At 42.5% G+C, this 19,176-nt stretch overlaps 1 protein-coding gene across 3 annotated transcripts; it reads left to right on the plus strand.

The window, feature by feature from the left end:
• Positions 1 to 9,790: 9,790 nt before the first annotated feature.
• LOC118362995 (clathrin light chain A-like) lies at positions 9,791 to 18,896 on the plus strand. 3 transcript variants are annotated; one of them, XM_052486659.1, is made up of 7 exons: positions 9,791 to 10,091; positions 12,553 to 12,590; positions 12,876 to 12,993; positions 13,301 to 13,412; positions 14,317 to 14,370; positions 16,345 to 16,380; positions 17,952 to 18,896. In XM_052486659.1, the coding sequence occupies exons 1-7, from the start codon at positions 9,899 to 9,901 to the stop codon at positions 18,121 to 18,123; spliced, it is 723 nt and encodes a 240-aa protein (XP_052342619.1). In that variant the 5' UTR covers positions 9,791 to 9,898; the 3' UTR covers positions 18,124 to 18,896. The 3 variants fall into 3 exon arrangements, with proteins under 3 accessions (XP_052342619.1, XP_052342620.1, XP_052342621.1); XM_052486660.1 differs by lacking the exon at positions 16,345 to 16,380; XM_052486661.1 differs by lacking the exons at positions 14,317 to 14,370; positions 16,345 to 16,380 and having other exon boundaries at positions 9,796 to 10,091.
• Positions 18,897 to 19,176: the final 280 nt, after the last annotated feature.

Here is a 19,176-nt window from a genome sequence, read left to right on the forward strand (position 1 = left end):
TATGGAGGAGACCAAGGCTCAGCTTGGTAAGCGTACATACTTCTTTATTAAAGAAAGACCACTGAACAAAACATGACGCAAATATGGCTAGTGCAGACAGACAACTAAACATAGAATAAGAACCCACAAAATACCCAAGGAATATGGCTACCTAAATACGGTCCCCAATCAGAGACAACGATAAACAGCTGCCTCTGATTGAGAACCAATCTAGGCAACCATAGACATATAAACACCTAGACTTACAAAAAACCCTAGACAATACAAAAACTAAACAAACAACCCTCGTCACACCCTGACCTAACCAAAAGAATAAAGAAAACAAAGATAACAAAGGTCAGGTCGTGACACAAGATGAGTACAGCATGAGGCACTTTATGTCCTGCTATCCAAAACAATCAACAATTGCTTAATCAGAGTAAGAACGGTTCAAATAATATTTATTTATTTAAAAAGGAATATTTGAACTAAGAACAACTATGTAAGAAATGATTAAATCAAATAAATGAATTGAAGAAGAAAAAACCATACAGCCCTGGTCTATGATGTTCTTCTCTCTTTATAATAACTATTTAAGGCTGTGATGGATGGCGTTTAAACATATCTAATTACCCAAAGGGGTGAAATGAACTCCGTCACGCAGAAATAGGTGGGGTTATTATGTTTCATGTGAGGATGGCTAACCCAGTGCCTTTCCAAAACCTGAACAAATTTGATAAGCGCATTGTTTACACATTTCCTTGCTCTGTCTATTTTGCACCAGTGAGGGGGGCATCCTTCCTCTCCTTTACAGCCTTGGCTGGACGCAATGTGCAACATATCCTAAATTGTCAGAAAATCCGAAAATGGTGATAGAAAATGGAGTTTCATAAAGAAAGTATGCATATTTTCCCCATTCCCCCCCGGCTTTCTCGCAATTGAAGCTAGTTAAGAAAGAAAATGATGCCTTTGCAGCCTGAATGGAGGCCAGGAATGCACATCAAGCCTAGACGATAGTGCAGATTGGCTGCCTAGGCCAGGTTTAATTGAGGTTCTCTGACAAAATGCAATAAGTTCGATTGGAAAAGAGAGGGAGGTACATAGGCCTAGTATCGAATGTTGACATTTTAGGACTGATTAAGATTTACTATAGTGAAAACTAACTAAATGTTTTATTTTTCTCTTCCAAGAGTGTATGGAATGTCCACTACCAAGTATTTTGATGAGTTGAACAATTACTCTTTATCTCTCCCTTTGAAATGATTCCTGAGGCCTGATGCGTTGTGACAGCAGTTATTGAAATTCTGCAAGTATAAAAAGGTACCCAAAATCCGGCCGTTAACGGAGCTCCCAAATTAAGAAAGGCCTGGCCCTTTGTTTATTTTGCTTCTACTTTTTACCCCCAGACTTTGCATACACAACCCACCCATTTATACTTGTGAATATTTGTTAGTGGTGTTAATACCATGTCTGATTTATTGTGTGTGGTCTTTTTATTAGGTTTTAGTAGGTTCTTCACAGGTGAGAAAGGATATACCTTAAAGGACACGCAAAATAACATTTTCTGAAGTATCTAGTGTCCGAATTTTGGCTGCACACATGTAAGTTCTCCTGATGAGAAACGTACTGAACAACTACACAGACCTGGTACAGAGAACGTTTCAAACAAGGAGTCTGTACAGGGAAGGAACAGACTCACAAGGGTTGGGCGTATCCAGATTTTCATATCGTTTCTGTACCATACCGGGGTACATGATATTATCCGAAATGCACACAAGGGGCACAATTTCTAAAAAACGAAATAAAAAAAACGAATTCTTTTTTTTAGACACAAAACTATTTAGGCAAAAGGGATTTTGATCCAGGAGGGGAATGAATGTCTCAGCTCTAACCAAAAGGCTTGATCTTGACATCAATTTAGTAAACCAAATGCATTGCTGGAGCACTGAGCTGGAGAAAATGTATTTGACACATTTTATATTTCTTATAGATATACTCAGCTTGATTATAAGTAGTGGGGTAGCACGCTCCCCCGCAGCCCCTCGGCGGTTTATATTTTAAATTAATTGAAAATCATACTTTTGGTATTTCGATACCCTGGTATACAGTATAAACGGTCTATTGCCCAACGCTAGTGTTGACCTCTATTCTGACTTTCTGGTGAGGCCTGATCACCCAAAAAGATCAGCGAAAATTGGTGGAAATTGTTATATAATATGTAAGTAAGATCATTATGAAGACGTGTATTTCTGTTGTTGTTTTGTTTATTTTGTTTTTGTCTTTGCTTCAACACAAACTCACCAGATTGGGTCTGCTGTATTATCTATATTTCTTGCCAAGGGTTGGCCCTCCAACTCCCTGGCCCTGCAACCTTGTTGTGAGATCGCCAAATATGACAGGAAATATAAGTCAACTTTCAAAATGGTTTCAAAAGTGTATATTTATTATAGACATTTGTATTAAGAATTTTGGAAAATGTTATAATTAGTCATACAATGAATAGACAATCTTGAATTCCTGAATCAGAAATGCCATAAACTGTTGTTCTGGTCTGTCTTCTCTCGAGGTTTATGGTGATAGTGACCCTGATGATGTGAGCCATGACCAGCCTTTCAAAGCACTTCATGGCTACAGATGTGAGTGCTACGGGTCAGTAGTAATTTAGACAAGTTACCTTAGTGTTCTTGAGCACAGGGACTATGGTGGTCTGCTTGAAACATGTTGGTATTACAGACTCAGACAGGGAGAGGTTGGCCATAATTGATTGGGTATTGCCCTCCCCTCCAAAAATTGGGGTCTTCACACTGGGAAAGTATAATAACCTAGACTTTAAAATAAGGTAAGATACCGATCTGTCATTAAAACGCAACGGTATGAGAGAAGGCAAAACTGGGGCCGTACTGACAAAAGTTAATGCTAGAAATGTAAGATTAATAAAGTGTATGTTGACGTTAGTAGGATACTGTATAGACACTCAGTCCCCAGTTTATTATGTCCACCACCCCATTCACAAAAATGGATCGCTCCTACCAACTGTTAGTAACGTGGCCGGGGCATACTATATAAAGCAGGCAGACAGGCATCGAGGCATTCAGTTACAGTTCGATTGAACGTTAGAATGGGCAAAAGAAGTGACTTTAGCGACTTTGAGCGCAGTATGATCGTTGGTGCCAGGCGCGCCGGAACCTGTATCTCAGAAACGGCTGCCCTCCTAGGCTTTTCACCCACGCCAGTGTCTAGGGTTTACAGAGAATGGTGCGTCAAACAAAAAACATCCAGTCAACGAAAGTCCTGTGGGGGCGAAAAAACAGCTTCTTGATGAGAGAGGTTGAAAGAGAATGGCAAGAATCGTGCAAGCTAACACGAACAAATAGCAGCCCAGTATAACAATGGTGTGCAGAACGGCATCTCGGGACACCCAACTCATCGATCCTTGTCACGGATAGGCTATTGCAGCAGACAAACACACCAGGTGTCCCTCCTATCAGCTAAAAACAAGAAGGAGCTTATTCCACGGGACACGCAATATTCCAACACTTGACAATTGAGGAGTGGAAAAACATTTCCTGGTCTGACAAATCCCAGTTCCTGTTGTGTTATGCTAATGGCAGTGTCAGAATTTGGTGTAAGCAGAACGAACCCGTGGACTCATCCTGCCTGGTGTCAACGGTACAGGCTGGTGGCGGTGGTGTAATGGTGTAATGGTGTGGGGAATGTTTTCCTGGCACACGTTAGGTCCCTTGATACCAGTTGAGCAACGTTGGAACGTCAAAGCGTCTCTGGACATTGTTGCTGACCAAACCATTTTGCACGCCCAATTTTTCAGTTTTTGATTGTTAAAAAAGTTTGAAATATCCAATAAATGTCGTTCCACTTCATGATTGTGTCCCACTTGTTGTTGATTCTTCACAAAAAAATACAGTTTTATATCTTTATGTTTGAAGCCTGAAATGTGGCAAAAGGTCGCAAAGTTCAAGGGGGCCGAATACTTTCGCAAGGCACTGTATATGTCTCCCTTTCTGGAAATGTATGTTCTGCCAGTGTCTGTTTGGGCTTTCATGGAGTTTCGGGGTGTCACATAGCGCATGAGTCACTGTCCCAGTAGTATGTGTGGCAGTGACAGCTGAATGAATAACTGGGTCTATTTGGCTATGTCCATAGTTTTATTCCGTCATTCTCATCAATGGCTTCGCCGTTGAATACTTTGACAGAAGTGGGGAAGCAGGGACAAGACCCAGTAGACACTAGTGTCAAGAAGAGTTTGAGAAGTTAAAACAAGCACTGTGCTAGTTCCTCACTCTGGGAATACCAGATAGGGAGTTTGAGATGTTTGTGCACGAAGATAAGGGGCTGTCATTCTAAATTTGGGTTGTATAATTTATCAATAGTTCCAATTCGGTTTCGGACAGGCAAGAGACAGAGCGCTGTCCCTGAACTGTGAAGAAAGCACCAAGGGAAGGGCGGGTGCGCTGCTCACACACAGCAGCACATGAGGAGTGTGAGAGAAACCAGTCTCTAGTCTATTTGACTATTCCTTGAATTCCCTTATGGATGAAAATCATTTCCTTTTGAATTTATAAAGGGTTACAATTATAATTTGGCTTGGGTGATTCATTATGTTTGTTTATCTGATTCATTTCTTTTTTTATTCTGCTGAGGAAATATTGAGCTACACTGCCAAGGGCGAGACGTGGGGGGGTGTTATATCATGTAATATGGGGTCATCCTGCGAGTGGTTTCTGAAACAAATTAAATCTTTGTACAAACGAATCTAACTTTTCGACCTTAGAAGAAAACCCTCCCTAATTTAGACTCACTAAGTTACGGAGGGTTTCCTCCCAAGGTTGAGATAGAAGGCCCTACTGTAGACTCCAGCCGCTAACAAGCTACTCTGTATCAGTGGTTATACCAACAACACTGATGTAATGGTTAAGCTAGTCACCTAGAAGCTTAGACAAATATTGTCTACTGGTTTATTGAAACTCTACAATCAAGCTGTTGTGATATGTTGAATTTGATTACTGTAACCAATTATTGCAATTTCATACTCTGTTGACTACATAACGGGAGGGCTTTACTGACGAAGGAAAAACCCTTGAACGATTAGCCACAGGCCCAATATACAGGAAGCCAGTTCACCAGAGGAAAAGTTGTCTGTGTTAGTGGTCGCTCATCTGCTGCGGAGTGTTATTAGGAAATATGTGACTCAGAGTTTCGTTGAAATGACGTGAAAACAACGTTGATTCAACCAGTGTGTGCCCAGTGGCATAGAATGAAGTGAGGAGGACATGGCGTGGGAACACATTTTGTAGTCCTGGGGGAAGACTGAGAAGGAGCTTGGGGAGGTGAATAGATCCTTTATTTTTGTCAATCTCAGCAGAAAAGCAGCCCAGGTCAGTCAAGAGGTGGGAAGCGCCGGGTTTCTTACTTCTTTCTTCAAATATATCCACATATTAGTATGTGAGTCTATTGTAATGCTTTTCTATGTTTTTCTCTCCATCAAGTGTCTGTTAGTCCACTCTTGGATCTCCAGCAGAATGAGAAGAAAAAAGGTCAAAAGCTCCAGTTGGAATGTTAGTGCCTATTGTATAAAACGTCTAAAAGGGGGGACTGATAGAATGTAAATGACTGTTTTACAGCATTATAATTTTAGTATGAAAATATTGTTTTTATACATCCTTTTGAAAGTAGTGCTAGGTTTAAGCTCTGTGGGTATGAGAAGTGTAATTATTTAGTGGACTGCAGTGGACTGTAGGAATGTGCACTCCCAATAACTCAAGGCCTCTCCTGACTGATTCGAAGTCCTGTGATATGCACAGAGAAATCCTGGGTGATGGAAAAGTATTGAAGTACATCTTTGTGGAAGGGAGAGGGTGAGAGCTGTATTGAATGTTTGTATTCAGCTGGACATCTTTGTTGAGTACACGTTTGAAACGTTACTTTGAGTTTGGGCTCTTATGATATATAAGCTTATGGTATATTGAGATATTGGCGTGTTTTGTCATTGCAAGCAAGAAGGAATCCACATTCATCCACTACATTCAAAAGAGTCAGATATCTCTGGAAATGAGTCACAAGCAATGGACCTCAGTTGAGTTCAGGAATTTTGTGGCCAAGTTAGGTTTTGTGGGTGAACCACAGGGAATGCAAATAAGGATATTTACAAAGGAAATAGGAAGGCTATAGCGAGACAATTATTTCATTAAATGTATGATGTATCAATTAATTATATGACAGGTCAGGGCAGGCAGAGGTCAGTAATCCAGAGTGCCCTGACCCTGAGCCTGCCAGCTGTTTTGTGGCAGAATGGTAAAAAAACAGGAAAGCTAGATAACAAGAACGAGAGAAAGACAGGAGCATGGGAAAACCATTTGATGAAAAACAACTGGCAACAGACAAACAGAGAACACAGGTACAAGTACACTGGGGATAAGGCTCTCTTCCAGATACGACAACAGCGGCAGACAAACATCTGGGCCGAGGGTATGCCATCCTCTTCCTCTTGCTCCGGGAAGAGCAGGGGCTGATAACCCAGGGAACACTCAAAAAGAAAGAGCCCAGTGGCAGAGCAGATCAGGGTGTTGTGGGCATATTCAACCCACATGAGATGTTGGCTCCAGGTGGTGGAGTTGGCGGAGACAAGGCAGCGAAGAGGCATCCCCAAGTCTTGACTGGCTCTCACCGACTGGCCGTTGGACCGAGGGTGGAACCCGGAGGACAGGCTGGCCGATGACCCAATGAATGTGCAGAACGCCTTCCAGAACCGGGACGAGAACTGAGGACCCCGGTCGGAGTCCATGTCCACCGGGGCTCAAAGGATCCGGAAGACGTGTTGAACCATGAGCTGAGCCATCTCTTTGGCAGAGGGTAGCTGTGGGAGAAGAATGAAGTGGGTGGCTTTGGAAAACCGGTCCACTACTGTCAGGATTGGGTTGTTGCCATCAGACGGGGGGAGACCGTGATGAAGTCCAGGGATATGTGAGACCAGGGACGGTGAGGGACAGGCAGTGGTTGAAGGAGACCAGGCGGAGCTTGCCGAGGAGTCTTGGTCTGCTCACAGATCGTGCAGGCGGCGACGAACGCAGAGACGTCCGGGACCATGGTAGGCCACCAAATGCATTGCTGCACAAGGGCCAGGGTCCGACGGGAGCCCAGGTGGCAGGTACGTTTGGAGGAGTGGGCCCACTCCAGGACCGAGGGACGGGAACAAACATCAGGTTATCTGGGCCCCCCTGGGGTTCGGCTGGGGATGCTGCACCTCATGGACCTGCTTCCCTATTCCCCAGCTGAGTGCCGTCGCCAGGCACAAGGTGAAAAGGATGGTCTCAGGGTTCGAGGGTGTAGCCACGGGGCTATAGCGGCGTGAGCGCATCCGGCTTAATATTCTTGGATCCCAGTCGGTAGAAGTTAAACTGGGTGAAAAGCAGAGCCCACCTAGCTTGCCTGGAATTGAGACGCTTGGCGGTGCGGAGATACTCTAGATTCTTGTGATCCGTTCACATAATGAAAGAATGTTCCGCCCCCTCCAACCAGTGTCTCCATTCCTCCAACGCCATCTTCACCGCGAGAAGCTCACAATTCCCGACATTGTAATTCCTCTCCATGGCGTTGAGACGATGGGAGAAGAAGGTACAGGGATGTAAGTTGAGGTCCAGGGCAGAATGAAGGGACAGGACATCCCCCACTCCGACATCCGAAGCATCGGCCTCCACCACGAACTGACAGGATGGGTCAGGATGACACAATATGGGAGCTGTGGTGAAGCGGTGCTTGAGGTCCCGAAACGCCCGGTCCGCAGCAGGGACCACATGAACGGAACCTAGGGAGAGGTGAGTGCAGACGGGGGGAAGCCAGATGCTGTAACCCCGGATAAAGCAGCGATAAAAGTTGGCAAATCCCAGGAAACAGTAAACAGCTGCACTTTGGACGTAGGCTGAGGCGAATCCACCACCGCTTTCACCTTCCTGGGATCCATTTGTACATTCCCTGCAGCAATGATGTAACCAAGGAAGGGGATGGTGGAGCAAATCGAGAAAGACAGGCGCACGGGGACTCCGCTGGTAGGCTTGCCGAAACAAAATATACTGGCAACAGACAAACAGAGAACACAGGCATAAGTACACTGGGGTTAATGGGGAAGATGGGCGACACCTGGAGGGGGGTGGAGACAAGCACAAAGACAGGTGAAACAGATGAGGGTGTGACAAAAAAAATGCTCATTCATGTTGGTTCATTTAGGATTCAAAGATAATCTTTGAAAATATATCGTTTAGCTTAGCCCACACAAAACATAAATGACATGACAGAGCACAGAGCAGTTATAGACAAGAACAGACAATATTAGAATCAATTAAAAATAAGAGTCAGATTGTCAAGAAAACAAAAATACTTCTTACACACTATTAATATATAGGTATTCATAGTATTATACACAGTACAGTGTATTAGATATTTTAAAAGAAAAGAGGCCCTGTGACACTGTTTAATTTGTTTCTGTTTTTTAAAACTTTTTGCCTGAGTAATCTCTGGTCCAAAATGAAATGGTTCTATACATAACTAAGCGACAGATTAAATCCGTTTTTGGTTTGGGTACAGTAGGCCTAAAGAAACCCACAGTGGTGTGTCTGGTGGGGAATATATTGTGCCATGCAACTTATTATGTGACTTGTTAAGCACATTGTTACACCTGAATTTAGGCTTGCCATAACAAAGGGGTATTGACATTTCAGCTTTTCATTTTTTATTAATTTGTCAACATGTGGAAAAATATAATTACACTTTGACATTATGGGGTATTGTATGTAGGCCATGACAAAGGTTAAGGGGTATGAATACTTTCTGAATGCACTGTATGTCTGTTTGACTTTATAGTTTTACCCAACTAGAAGTGGGTTATTTCTATGGGTTTCTTGTCAGTAGCTGCTTTATAGTCTGGTCCCAGATCTGCCAACTCCATTGCTATCTTTGTCAAGCCAAACAGAGTTGGCATTATAGCGCAAACAGACTGTCACTCAGGCTAGAAATGACTCCTTCATTGTTAATAATAATTAAAAAAGTAACCTTTATTTAACTAGGCAAGTCAGTTAAGAACAAATTCTTATTTACAATGATGGCCAACGCTGGGCCAATAGTGCACCGCACTATGGGACTCCCAATCACAGCCAGATGTGATGCATAATAGGCACCAATTATCAAATAGACCACTTGAGTGAAAAGAGAAGTGTATCAAATTGGTTATAGATATCAGATACATCCCATAACCCATTGATTATACATATTAAATTAACATCAGGAGAGTTGAATATTATGATCACAGGCTAGCAAAGCTGACAGTATATGTCCTTCTGTGGCTCAGTTGGTAGAGCATGGCGCTTGTAACGCCAGGGTAGTGGGTTCGATTCCCGGGACCACCCATACGTAGAATGTATGCACACATGACTGTAAATCGCTTTGTATAAAAGCGTCTGCTAAATGGCATATATTATTATTATTATTATTATTAATCTCCCCATTTGCCCTTTAAAGATATATAAAATAAGATTGTTTTTCTTTGAACCAATCTTTGCTTTACATATTTTTATAGTGCATATTTTTATATTATGCACATTTGCTGTACCCTGCATATAGAGTCTATTCATGAAATGACTAATATTCTAATTCATTTTTTTTTGACAACCCTGAGATGCAAAATTGCCTAACCCAACGCACGCTAGATCATGGGACCCTTACATATCAGGTGCAATCATATTCCTTGTGTGGTTGGTGCACAGCACAGTCAATAAAAATTCCTCGTTTCTGACTGGCCCTGCCAGAGTTTCCGCATTTTCATTGTCTCCTCCCGAGCTGATCCACTGCTCTACTCCCCCATTACATACGGTAACGTTATCAATAGCTAGCCACCACCATCAAATAGCTAGATATGGAGGATTTTGACATGCTCAGCGCACCACAGGCTGCGGCCGGCAATGGGACGGACGAAGACCCCGCTGCCGCATTCTTGGCCCAGCAAGAAAGCGAGATCGCGGGGATTGAGAACGACGAAGGATTCAGCATCCTGGACAGCGGAGAGGTTCCAACGTCGCTAGACAATAATCTGACAGGCGATGCAAACGGTAACTGTGTTCTAAAAACTCTTAATTTAGCAAGTTACAGTAGCTAGCTCGTTCGTATTATTCGGCTGGGTCAAAGCCTAGCAAATTGTCTATAACTGATTAGCTATGGGCTAGCCAGCTAGTGTGTACACAGTTAGCTAGCCATCTTAATTAGCTAGCTAGCCAGCAAACGAGCTACATTAGCAAGCTACGTCGACTGTCTGCGGGAGACTTAAAGGAAAGAGATTACGCGAAAAACATGTAACGTCATTTTAGCTGGCTGGATCCAATATTTCAGAGCATCTATTTAAAATGTTCGGGAAACTAGCTCGTAATGCGCAAGGTGACGCTAGTTTCGCTAAGTTAGTCTCTACATTACATGTGTATATGTGTATATTCTAGTTAATAACGTAACTTTACTTATTGATATATTGATGTTTGTGAAGTGTCGTGAATAAACTAACAGAAAATATAGTGTATTTGAATGACCGGTTAGCTAGTTATTGCGTCTATTTCCTGTCATTGGTGTGTTCCCAATGATCCCACTGCACCAACAACATTACTGGCCACTTCATTACTGCAATTTGATATATGGCCCAATGACCATTGGACTTTAATACAAAACTGTCGTCTTCAGGAAGTTAGATTCTTGACCGATTAGTTAGCTACATTGGCCAGAAGCAAGTTCATGTTATGCAACTCTTTTGGGGGTAGTACATGTTCATCTGTACAAACAATAGAACGTGAGTATAAACACCATGGGACCACGCAGCCGTCATACCGCTCAGGAAGGAGAAGCGTTCTGTCTCCTAGAGGTGAACATACTTTGGTGCGAAAAGTGCAGATCAATCCCAGAACAACAGCAAAGGACCTTGTGAAGATGCTGGAGGAAACCGGTATCTATATCCACAGTAAAACAGGTCCTATATCGACATAACCTGAAAGGCCGCTCTGCAAGGAAGAAGCCACTGTTCCAAAACCGATAGAAAAAAGCCAGACTATGGTTTGCAACTGCACACGGGGACAAAGATCATACTTTTCGTAGAAATGTTCTCTAGTCTGATGAAACAAAAAAAAGAACTGTTTGGCCATAATGACCATCGTTATGTTTGGAGGAAAGCTTGCAAGCTGAAGAACACCATCACAACCGTGAAGCACGGGGGTGGCAGCATCATGTTGTGGGGGTGCTTTGCTGCAGGAGGGACTGGTGCACTTCACAAAATAGAGGAAAATTATGTGGATATATTGAAGCAACATCTCAAGACATCAGTCAGGAAGTTAAAGCTTGGTCACAAATGGGTCTTCCAAATGGACAATGACCCCATGCATACTTCCAAAGTTGTGGCAAAATGGCTTAAGGACAACAAAGTCAAGGTATTGGAGTGGCCATCACAAAGCCCTGACCTCAATCCTATAGAACATTTGTGGGCAGAACTGAAAAGTGTGTGCGAGCAAGGAGGCCTACAAACCTGACTCAGTTACACCAGCTCTGTTAGGAGGAATGGGCCATAATTCACCCAACTTATTGTGGGAAGCTTGTGGAAGGCTACCCAACATGTTTGATCCAAGTTAAACAATTTAAAGGCAATGCTACCAAATACTAATTGAGTGTATGTAAACTTCTGACCCACTGGGAATGTGATGAAAGAAATAAAAGCTGAAATAAATAATTCTCTCTACTATTATTCAGATATTTCACATTACTTAAAATAACGTGTGATCCTAACTGACCTAAGACAGGGAATTTTTACTAGGATTAAATGTCAGGAATTGTGAAACTGAGTTGACATGTATTTGGCTAAGGTGTATGTAAACTTCTGACTTCAACTGTAGCTAGCTAGCTAGTTCCAATGAATGAATCGTTCATCGTAAAGATATTGCCAAACCAAGCATTTATGTACTAGGGCACTAGACTAGAACAGGTGGGTATAATTTGTGGAACGTTCCAACAGGAATCTGTTCCAAACACTTTGTAAAATACAAGGTTACCAACAAACAACGCATACAAAGTAGTATGATCAATTCACTTAGCTAACCAGCTGCCGAATAGGCACCAACTTACCGCGTATCTTATTCTTAATGTTTGTCCATAGGCTACCAGAGTGAGGACAAATATATTTCGGAATTAACGTGATGAGTGAATTTAATGAAATAGCTCACTCCTTACCTGGTATCTTATTCTGCCGCTATACAACTTTGTATGTGTTTGTTGGCAACCTTGTTATTTGCAACGTTTTTGGAACAGATTCATGTTGGAACATTCCACGAACTATACCCACCCGACTAGAACAAACCAACGTGTAGTATTTTTGCAAGCTTACAACTACAAATCCATAATCTGAATTTGATCCTATCCGTCTTAGAGTAAGACGTGTAGTGAGGTCTGATACACACCCACTCAGTGATGTGAATTGATGATGTAGCCCATTTCATTGTCTTCGATATGGCTTTGTTCGTGATGAATGGTTCATTTTATTTGCAGATGCAGTGGACGGTGCTGTCAATGGAGACTTTAATGAGGTAATATCTTGTGTTTTCCCATTTTGTCTTACAGCAGATATTGTGAATATATCGACTCAAGGAAAACATTAGAATACTTAACCATGCATGTTTTGTTTTAACAAATACTAAATGCCATGGTTGTGTCATATTATTGACCGTGGTTGTGTTCAGTAGGCACAAAATGGAAGAAAATGCTCTGGAACAGAGTGAGAAAAGGGGGGAGTTGCTATCTACTTGTCCAATGAGACACGTTTTAACGTTGCTACAGTGTGCCCTGTTGAACACCACCCATGTGTTTGTTAGGAGAGCAATGGCCCGTCTGATGCATACTCCGCCATCTCCAGTGCCGACCGGCTGCAGGCTGAGCCAGAGAGCCTGCGTAAATGGAGGGAGGAGCAGCGAGAGAGGCTGGAGGTCCTAGGTAAGGAGAGGCCCCTGGTATATCCTGGCTGGAGGGCCATAGCGGCCTAACAATAGAATAGAAGGAACCAATGTGACTATTTACAGTTGAATCCAAAGCGCCGAGTGCCCAATTCTAACACCACAATCTTTGGAAAACGTATGGCCTGACTTGCAGTGCAAGAAAAACACTGAGCACATTTTTGCTGATGTTGAAATCGCCCCTGGTTTTTAGAAGTCTTCTTTTTTTTTGTGATGTAATTTTTCAAGAGAATTGCATGTACTGTGTGAATCATAAGACCTCTTCTTCCTAATTTCCCCTTCCCCAGACGCTAACTCTCGTAAGCAGGAGTCTGAGTGGAAGGACAAGGCCAAGGTAGAGCTGGAGGAGTGGCACACTCGACAGGACGAGCAGCTGGAGAAGACTAAAGTGAATAACAGGTAAAAATGCATAGAAAGAGTCCAGTCATTCTATTTCTATGTAGAAACGGCCCGGGTTGAGCCAGGAGGACTAAAAACCCCACTGGACTCCAAGGAAACCTTTTGTCCACTGACTCACTTTTCTCTACAGGAGCCGTCGAAAGGAAACCCTGTCCATTGAGTGTAAATGACACTCTGCAGAAATCTCCTTGCAGAATAGTTTAGTTATTATGCAGCAATTGTTCCTATTGGTCCCTCTATGTTCTCTACGACCTCTTATGTGTTTTAATGTTTATATAGGCCTACATGAAAAGATGTAGGCTAGCTGTGTGCAGTCTCTGGTAGACCAGTGAAAAAGATCAGTGTAGTATGTTCCAGAATGAAAAATTATCATGTATATTAATTCTCAGGGTAATTTTATTTCTGATAATGACCTGGAGCGGCAATCCAAGTCATGCATGGTGTTGCTAAGAGGTGAAACAGCTGTTGCTAAATGACGAGACCCCAGAGTTGACCCTTGAACCACAAGCCTTTTGAGCACGGCAGATTCAGAAATATCTAGATGAGGTCAGGAATTATAATATCAACTCCCTCCCTCTGCTCTGAATAATGTATCAGCCAATGTTCCAGTCTCTTGTCTCGTGTCTAGCTACCTCTAACCTGCCTCTGTTATGTTGTTTGTAGTCTCTTTTGTATATAGGTGCATCTGAAATGGCGCCCTATTCCCTATGTAGTCTCATAGGTCTCTGGTTAAAAGTAGTGCTACTAGGTAGGGAATATGGTGCCGTTTTGGACGCAGATTACTGTACGAGGGAGAGCTCTGGGCTGGGTTTGTTCTGTCGTTTTTGCTCTTCTCCTTTTTACCGCTCTCTCTCTTCTCTCCTGCTTGCTGCTTTCCTCTGGGACATCCCCCTGTGTCTCCCAGGGTTCTGGATGAGGATTTCTACAAACAGCCCTTCTCTGACCTGATTGGTTATGTGTATGTTGCTAAACTAACATTTGTTTCTTTTTTTTTTTTTCTCCCCACGTGACGTCAATCGCACGCCGCATCTTCCATTTTAACTCTGATTTTTACGTTTGGCTTTCCCCCTTCATTTTTTTTTTTTAAACGTTATTTTTCAAAGAAGTAGACTTTATCTTGAGCGTGCGTGACTGTTTTTGCGACATTTAAACCCACCAGGTGTCTCTTATTTTAAAATTGTATTTTTTAATGCCGTGAATGTTTGTTTGTTGAATGTCATTGCATCAGCCTTAATGCTTAATGCTCACTTTCCGTATGAATTATGTTGCCATAACTGTAGTGTAGTAAATCGAGTGGCCATTTCTTTTACTTTGGTCTTGTTTAATTACATCGTCCATGATCCATCTATATGTCCCATCATCTCATCACGCCATTTGCAAATGTTTTTGTATTCTTAGGTCCCTTTTTAAATCATCTGTACTTGTATTATTCATATGTGCACATGGACAACTAGTTATAGAAATTGACGCTATGTAGAAAAACATTGGTTAGGTGTGTTACTTGGCGACGCACTACTTTAAATGTATTGACGGAACCGTATAGCTACTACCTCAGCTGCGTGTCGATACCGTGTGGCTAATGTCTCTAGTAGAGTTAAGACTGTAGTTTTGTTTCAAGCAACTGTGTCTCCAACTCTTAACAGTCCTATCAATATAGTAGTACCTTCATATAATATGCAGGCATATAATCTGAAGGTTAACTTTAGTCTGTTAAATACTAGTTAAGAGATCTCCTGCCATTAGAAAGGCTTTTTATTTATATCTGATTTATACCTGGTAACCTGCAGCCTTTCGGGTTCAATAAGGCTCCTGAAAAGCTGTGCAAAGGCAACCATGTTGTTGGAGGGCTGTTTCTTTCCAACATTATCACAACATTATCTCTGCTGTTTCAGTGTCTTCTAGAATACCCCCCCCCCCCCCCCCTCGCGCAAATAACTGCAGAGATGGGTGTTTATTTTGTATTTTTATAGGAGTTATTTATGCAATAGCTATTGTACTGTACTAGAATGTCTTTTGGTTGACATAATGTTGAACGGACACTCTGAATCCCTCATTTGGAGAGCGCCATTACAATTTTTAAGAATGACTACGCCAACTTGGTGGCCATGTGGTTGGAGTGTCCGCCCTGAGATTGGAAGGTTGGGAGTTCGATCCCTGGCCGAGTCATACCAAATACGGTCAAACTAAGACTCTGCATTAAAAGATGTATATTTGGAGGGGGGCTGCAATAGACTAGCGTCCTGTCCAGGGTGGAGATGGGCTCCTGTTCTGATGAGCTGTTCTGGCTAGCACAATCCAAGGCTCGTACGAGGCGACTTATGACAAAATCCAACAGTTGAAGTCTAATTTCAGTAGCCTGATACTGTCGCAGAGCCCTGCATGTAGACAGTCAACTGCTGCGTTGATGTCGCTAGTATGTCTGTATTTCTAAACTGAAAGCTCATTGGATACACCGTTGCTTCAAACATGCGAATGTGATCTGCTTAGAATCTGTTAATAGCTACTAGCATCCCACTGTCTACCATAGAATGACATGCTACTCTTGTTGCCCAACTCGCACTCTTAGTCTTGCAGCCCTTGTATCTATCTGCCATTGAATTAATTCGATCGCTAAAGAGCAAAGGTTCCCATATAACCAAACGTCCTTGTCTCTGCCAAAACAAAGACCCACGGCTACTGAGACCAAGGGGGCACGTATTTTTGCCTCACCCAACCAACTCAATGGCACAGCAGATGAAGGCTGCAAGCTAAGCACACTTAGTGCACAGAAAAAGAAAAATAATCTGCCCCCCCCCCCCTGAAATGACTTTTTTTCTCTCTGGGAAAATGCATGCTGGCTTTTGTCATCTGCATAAAGCTCATTTACTTTTCATTTCTATATATCTGACTTGTGATCTGTTTCTCCTTGTTTCTTTTCCTATGCACCTTTAAGCACACACATTAACCATCCTTGCTACCGCCTAGACCAGTTAAGTAAAAAAACAAAAAGACAATATCCTAGTAGGGAGAAGTGTATATTAGCCTAGAAAAATGGCAAGACAATATTCAATAGTGGTGCACAATTAGACTAGACTGTAGTCGAGGCTCTCCAACCCTGTTCCTGTAGATTTTCGCTCCAACCCTTTAAATTTTTTTTTTTTTTAAAGATAATGAACTGGTCGATAAGCTGAATCGGGTTAGTTCCAACTGGAGTTAGAAAGCTACAGGAGGGTAGTTCTCCAGGAACAGGATTGGAGAGCCCTGCTGTAGATGAATACAAAATCCACTGCCAATTGAAATGATTTTAGAAGCTGGGTGTCCCTTCTGTGATACGTTTGGTCCACTAGTCCTGTTCGTACCTGTAGTCTCGTGGTGACAGTGAATTTTCATTGGCTTCTCATCCCCATTTTGCTCTGTGTATTGTGTTCTAGTTTATAGAGGGGGTCTTTCAATTTTCTTAACTCTTTGGCAGTGGAAGTGTCCTATCTTGGGTGGGTGGGTTTGTTTGGGTGGGTGGGTGGGTGTTTGGGCGGGTGGGTGGATGGGTGGGTTTTGCTATTCCCCCTGGCTTGCATTTCAAAATGTCTTATTGTGATTGTGGCACTATCATTTTTTATTTATTTAATTTCAGTTATGTATGCTAAGCCTTCAAGTGGAATTAGATGCCCTTTTGGGTTCGGTATCGGTGTGAAGATTGTGACATGTCAATCAAGTCTCTTATGGTTATTATATCAAGTGTTTGCTGCATTTCAAATGGCCTGCTTTCCAACCGCAGCTAAATGCATGGCAAAGTCTCCGGTATCCAGGTTTTGGTTGTTAAAAAGAAAAGGAACTTGCCACTAAGCGCACTTATCAAGCACAAGTATAGAGGACATAAAACAAAACATATTCCTAATGCTATACTTGGATCTTGAGAGAATATTTGAACGTAACCAAAAGGCAAGTTACACCCCCCCAGTTCTGTGACGAACTGCATTTTTAACCAACCAAACCGCGTTTTAACCGTTCCAAAAAAAAACTGCGCTTGTTTTTTCCCAAAACCCCTTGATTAGACTGACAGGGAAAAGCAGGTAACTAGCTAGCTGTATGACTGGGGTTATAGGGGGCATGCTGTATGATCTTATCCAACCCTGTTCTCATCTGTTTTTGATGTGGCCACCCGGAGAATGTTTATTTTTTGGATGTAATGTAGTTGGGTTTCCGCTGCTGTCCACTCGACACTTCCTCCTCAAGCAAAGGATTTTAGATTCAGACCTCACTAAAACTGTTTGACTAAAACGCTGGAAAATCCATGCTAAAATGGCACCATTTTCATATTTAATCTTTTTTATTTTTACGTTATTGTCAACTACCAAATTGATTTGTGTCATGCAGGTAGTTTAGATCCATTCGGCATGTATTTCTATGGGGATTCCCCATGTCTGTCCCTGTGGTGTTGCAGAGGAGGAGGTGTGTAAGTGAACAGCAGTAAGGCCCTCTGTAAAACTCTGCTGATCTCTGGGGCCCAGGCCTGCTCCCTCCCTCTCTAAAGCGCTGTCCCCCTCCCGTGTTGCCTTGCAGAGCGGCCGAGGAGGCCATGCTGTCGGACATGGACGAGAACAACCCGGGCACCGAGTGGGAGCGCGTGGCGCGCCTCTGCGACTTCAACCCAAAGTCCAGCAAGCAGGCAAAAGACGTGTCCCGCATGCGCTCTGTCCTCATCTCCCTCAAGCAGGCCCCTCTGGTCCGCTAACCCCCTTCGCTCTATTAGATGTCTCAATTCAGTCCCTACCACTCCCCTTCGCACTAACCATTCATTCGGCGTTTGCAGATCTGAAGGCTCTGGATGCGTAAAAGCAGTGTCTTGGTGGAGCTTCCACGATCCACCATGTCGCTTTTCACCAGAGATCTGTTAATGTTGAAGGTCCGAGGGAAAAGGGGGTGAATTGAGACGGCTGTATCTCTACCCTAACCCTCTCTGGACCCAGATTGCAACCAACCTTTCATAGGGCAATGTATCATTCCCCCCACCCCACCTACCTGAGGTCGTTGTTGTTCATGGATTGATATTATTCCTCTCTTCCATCTCCCTTTCCATCATTAAAGAACAAAATAAGTATATACGCATTTATTTTTTGTTTCTATTCTTTTAAGGACCAAACTCTGTTTATTAAGTGTGTTGGAAACTCATTTAGAGCCGGCTTGTGGCATTTATTGTGACTATTTCAATCTATGCATTTTCCCATTTGAACCATGAATCAAGTACGGTAAATATCTATGTGTGTGTGTGTGTGTAAACATCAAGGTTGGGGTCAATTCCATTTAAATTCCGGTCAATTCAGAAAGTACACAATTCCAAATCAAATTTTTGCTAATTGAAAAGCATTGAAGAGAATTTGAATTTCCGTGTACTTTCTGAATTGCAACGGAATCACCCCCAATCATCATGTGGTGTATTATGTACTCTATATGTGTGTACCTATGTACATATACAGGCAATATATAAATTTACATTGTGGTTAAGAATTACTGTAGCCCATGTGTTGCTTAATGTGTTCATTGTCCATCAATTTCAATATCGGTGAAACTTTTGTCGTCAACGTCGTTATTGAAGTGTTGTCCGTGACATTGAAATTATTATGGTTGCACTTAATTGGAAGTAAAATTTCAGGTGAGACAAATTACATTTTATACTGTGTTTTCAATTAAATGATGTTTAGTGTTCCCTTAGGCCCTCCACCACTTTTGCTGTTTGTTGTATGGCCATGGGTTCTCTCTGGGTTCAAAAGAATCTGGTGAAAATGAA

The sequence above is a fragment of the Oncorhynchus keta genome, chromosome 29 (assembly GCF_023373465.1).
Source record: "Oncorhynchus keta strain PuntledgeMale-10-30-2019 chromosome 29, Oket_V2, whole genome shotgun sequence".
Lineage (NCBI taxonomy): Eukaryota > Metazoa > Chordata > Actinopteri > Salmoniformes > Salmonidae > Oncorhynchus > Oncorhynchus keta.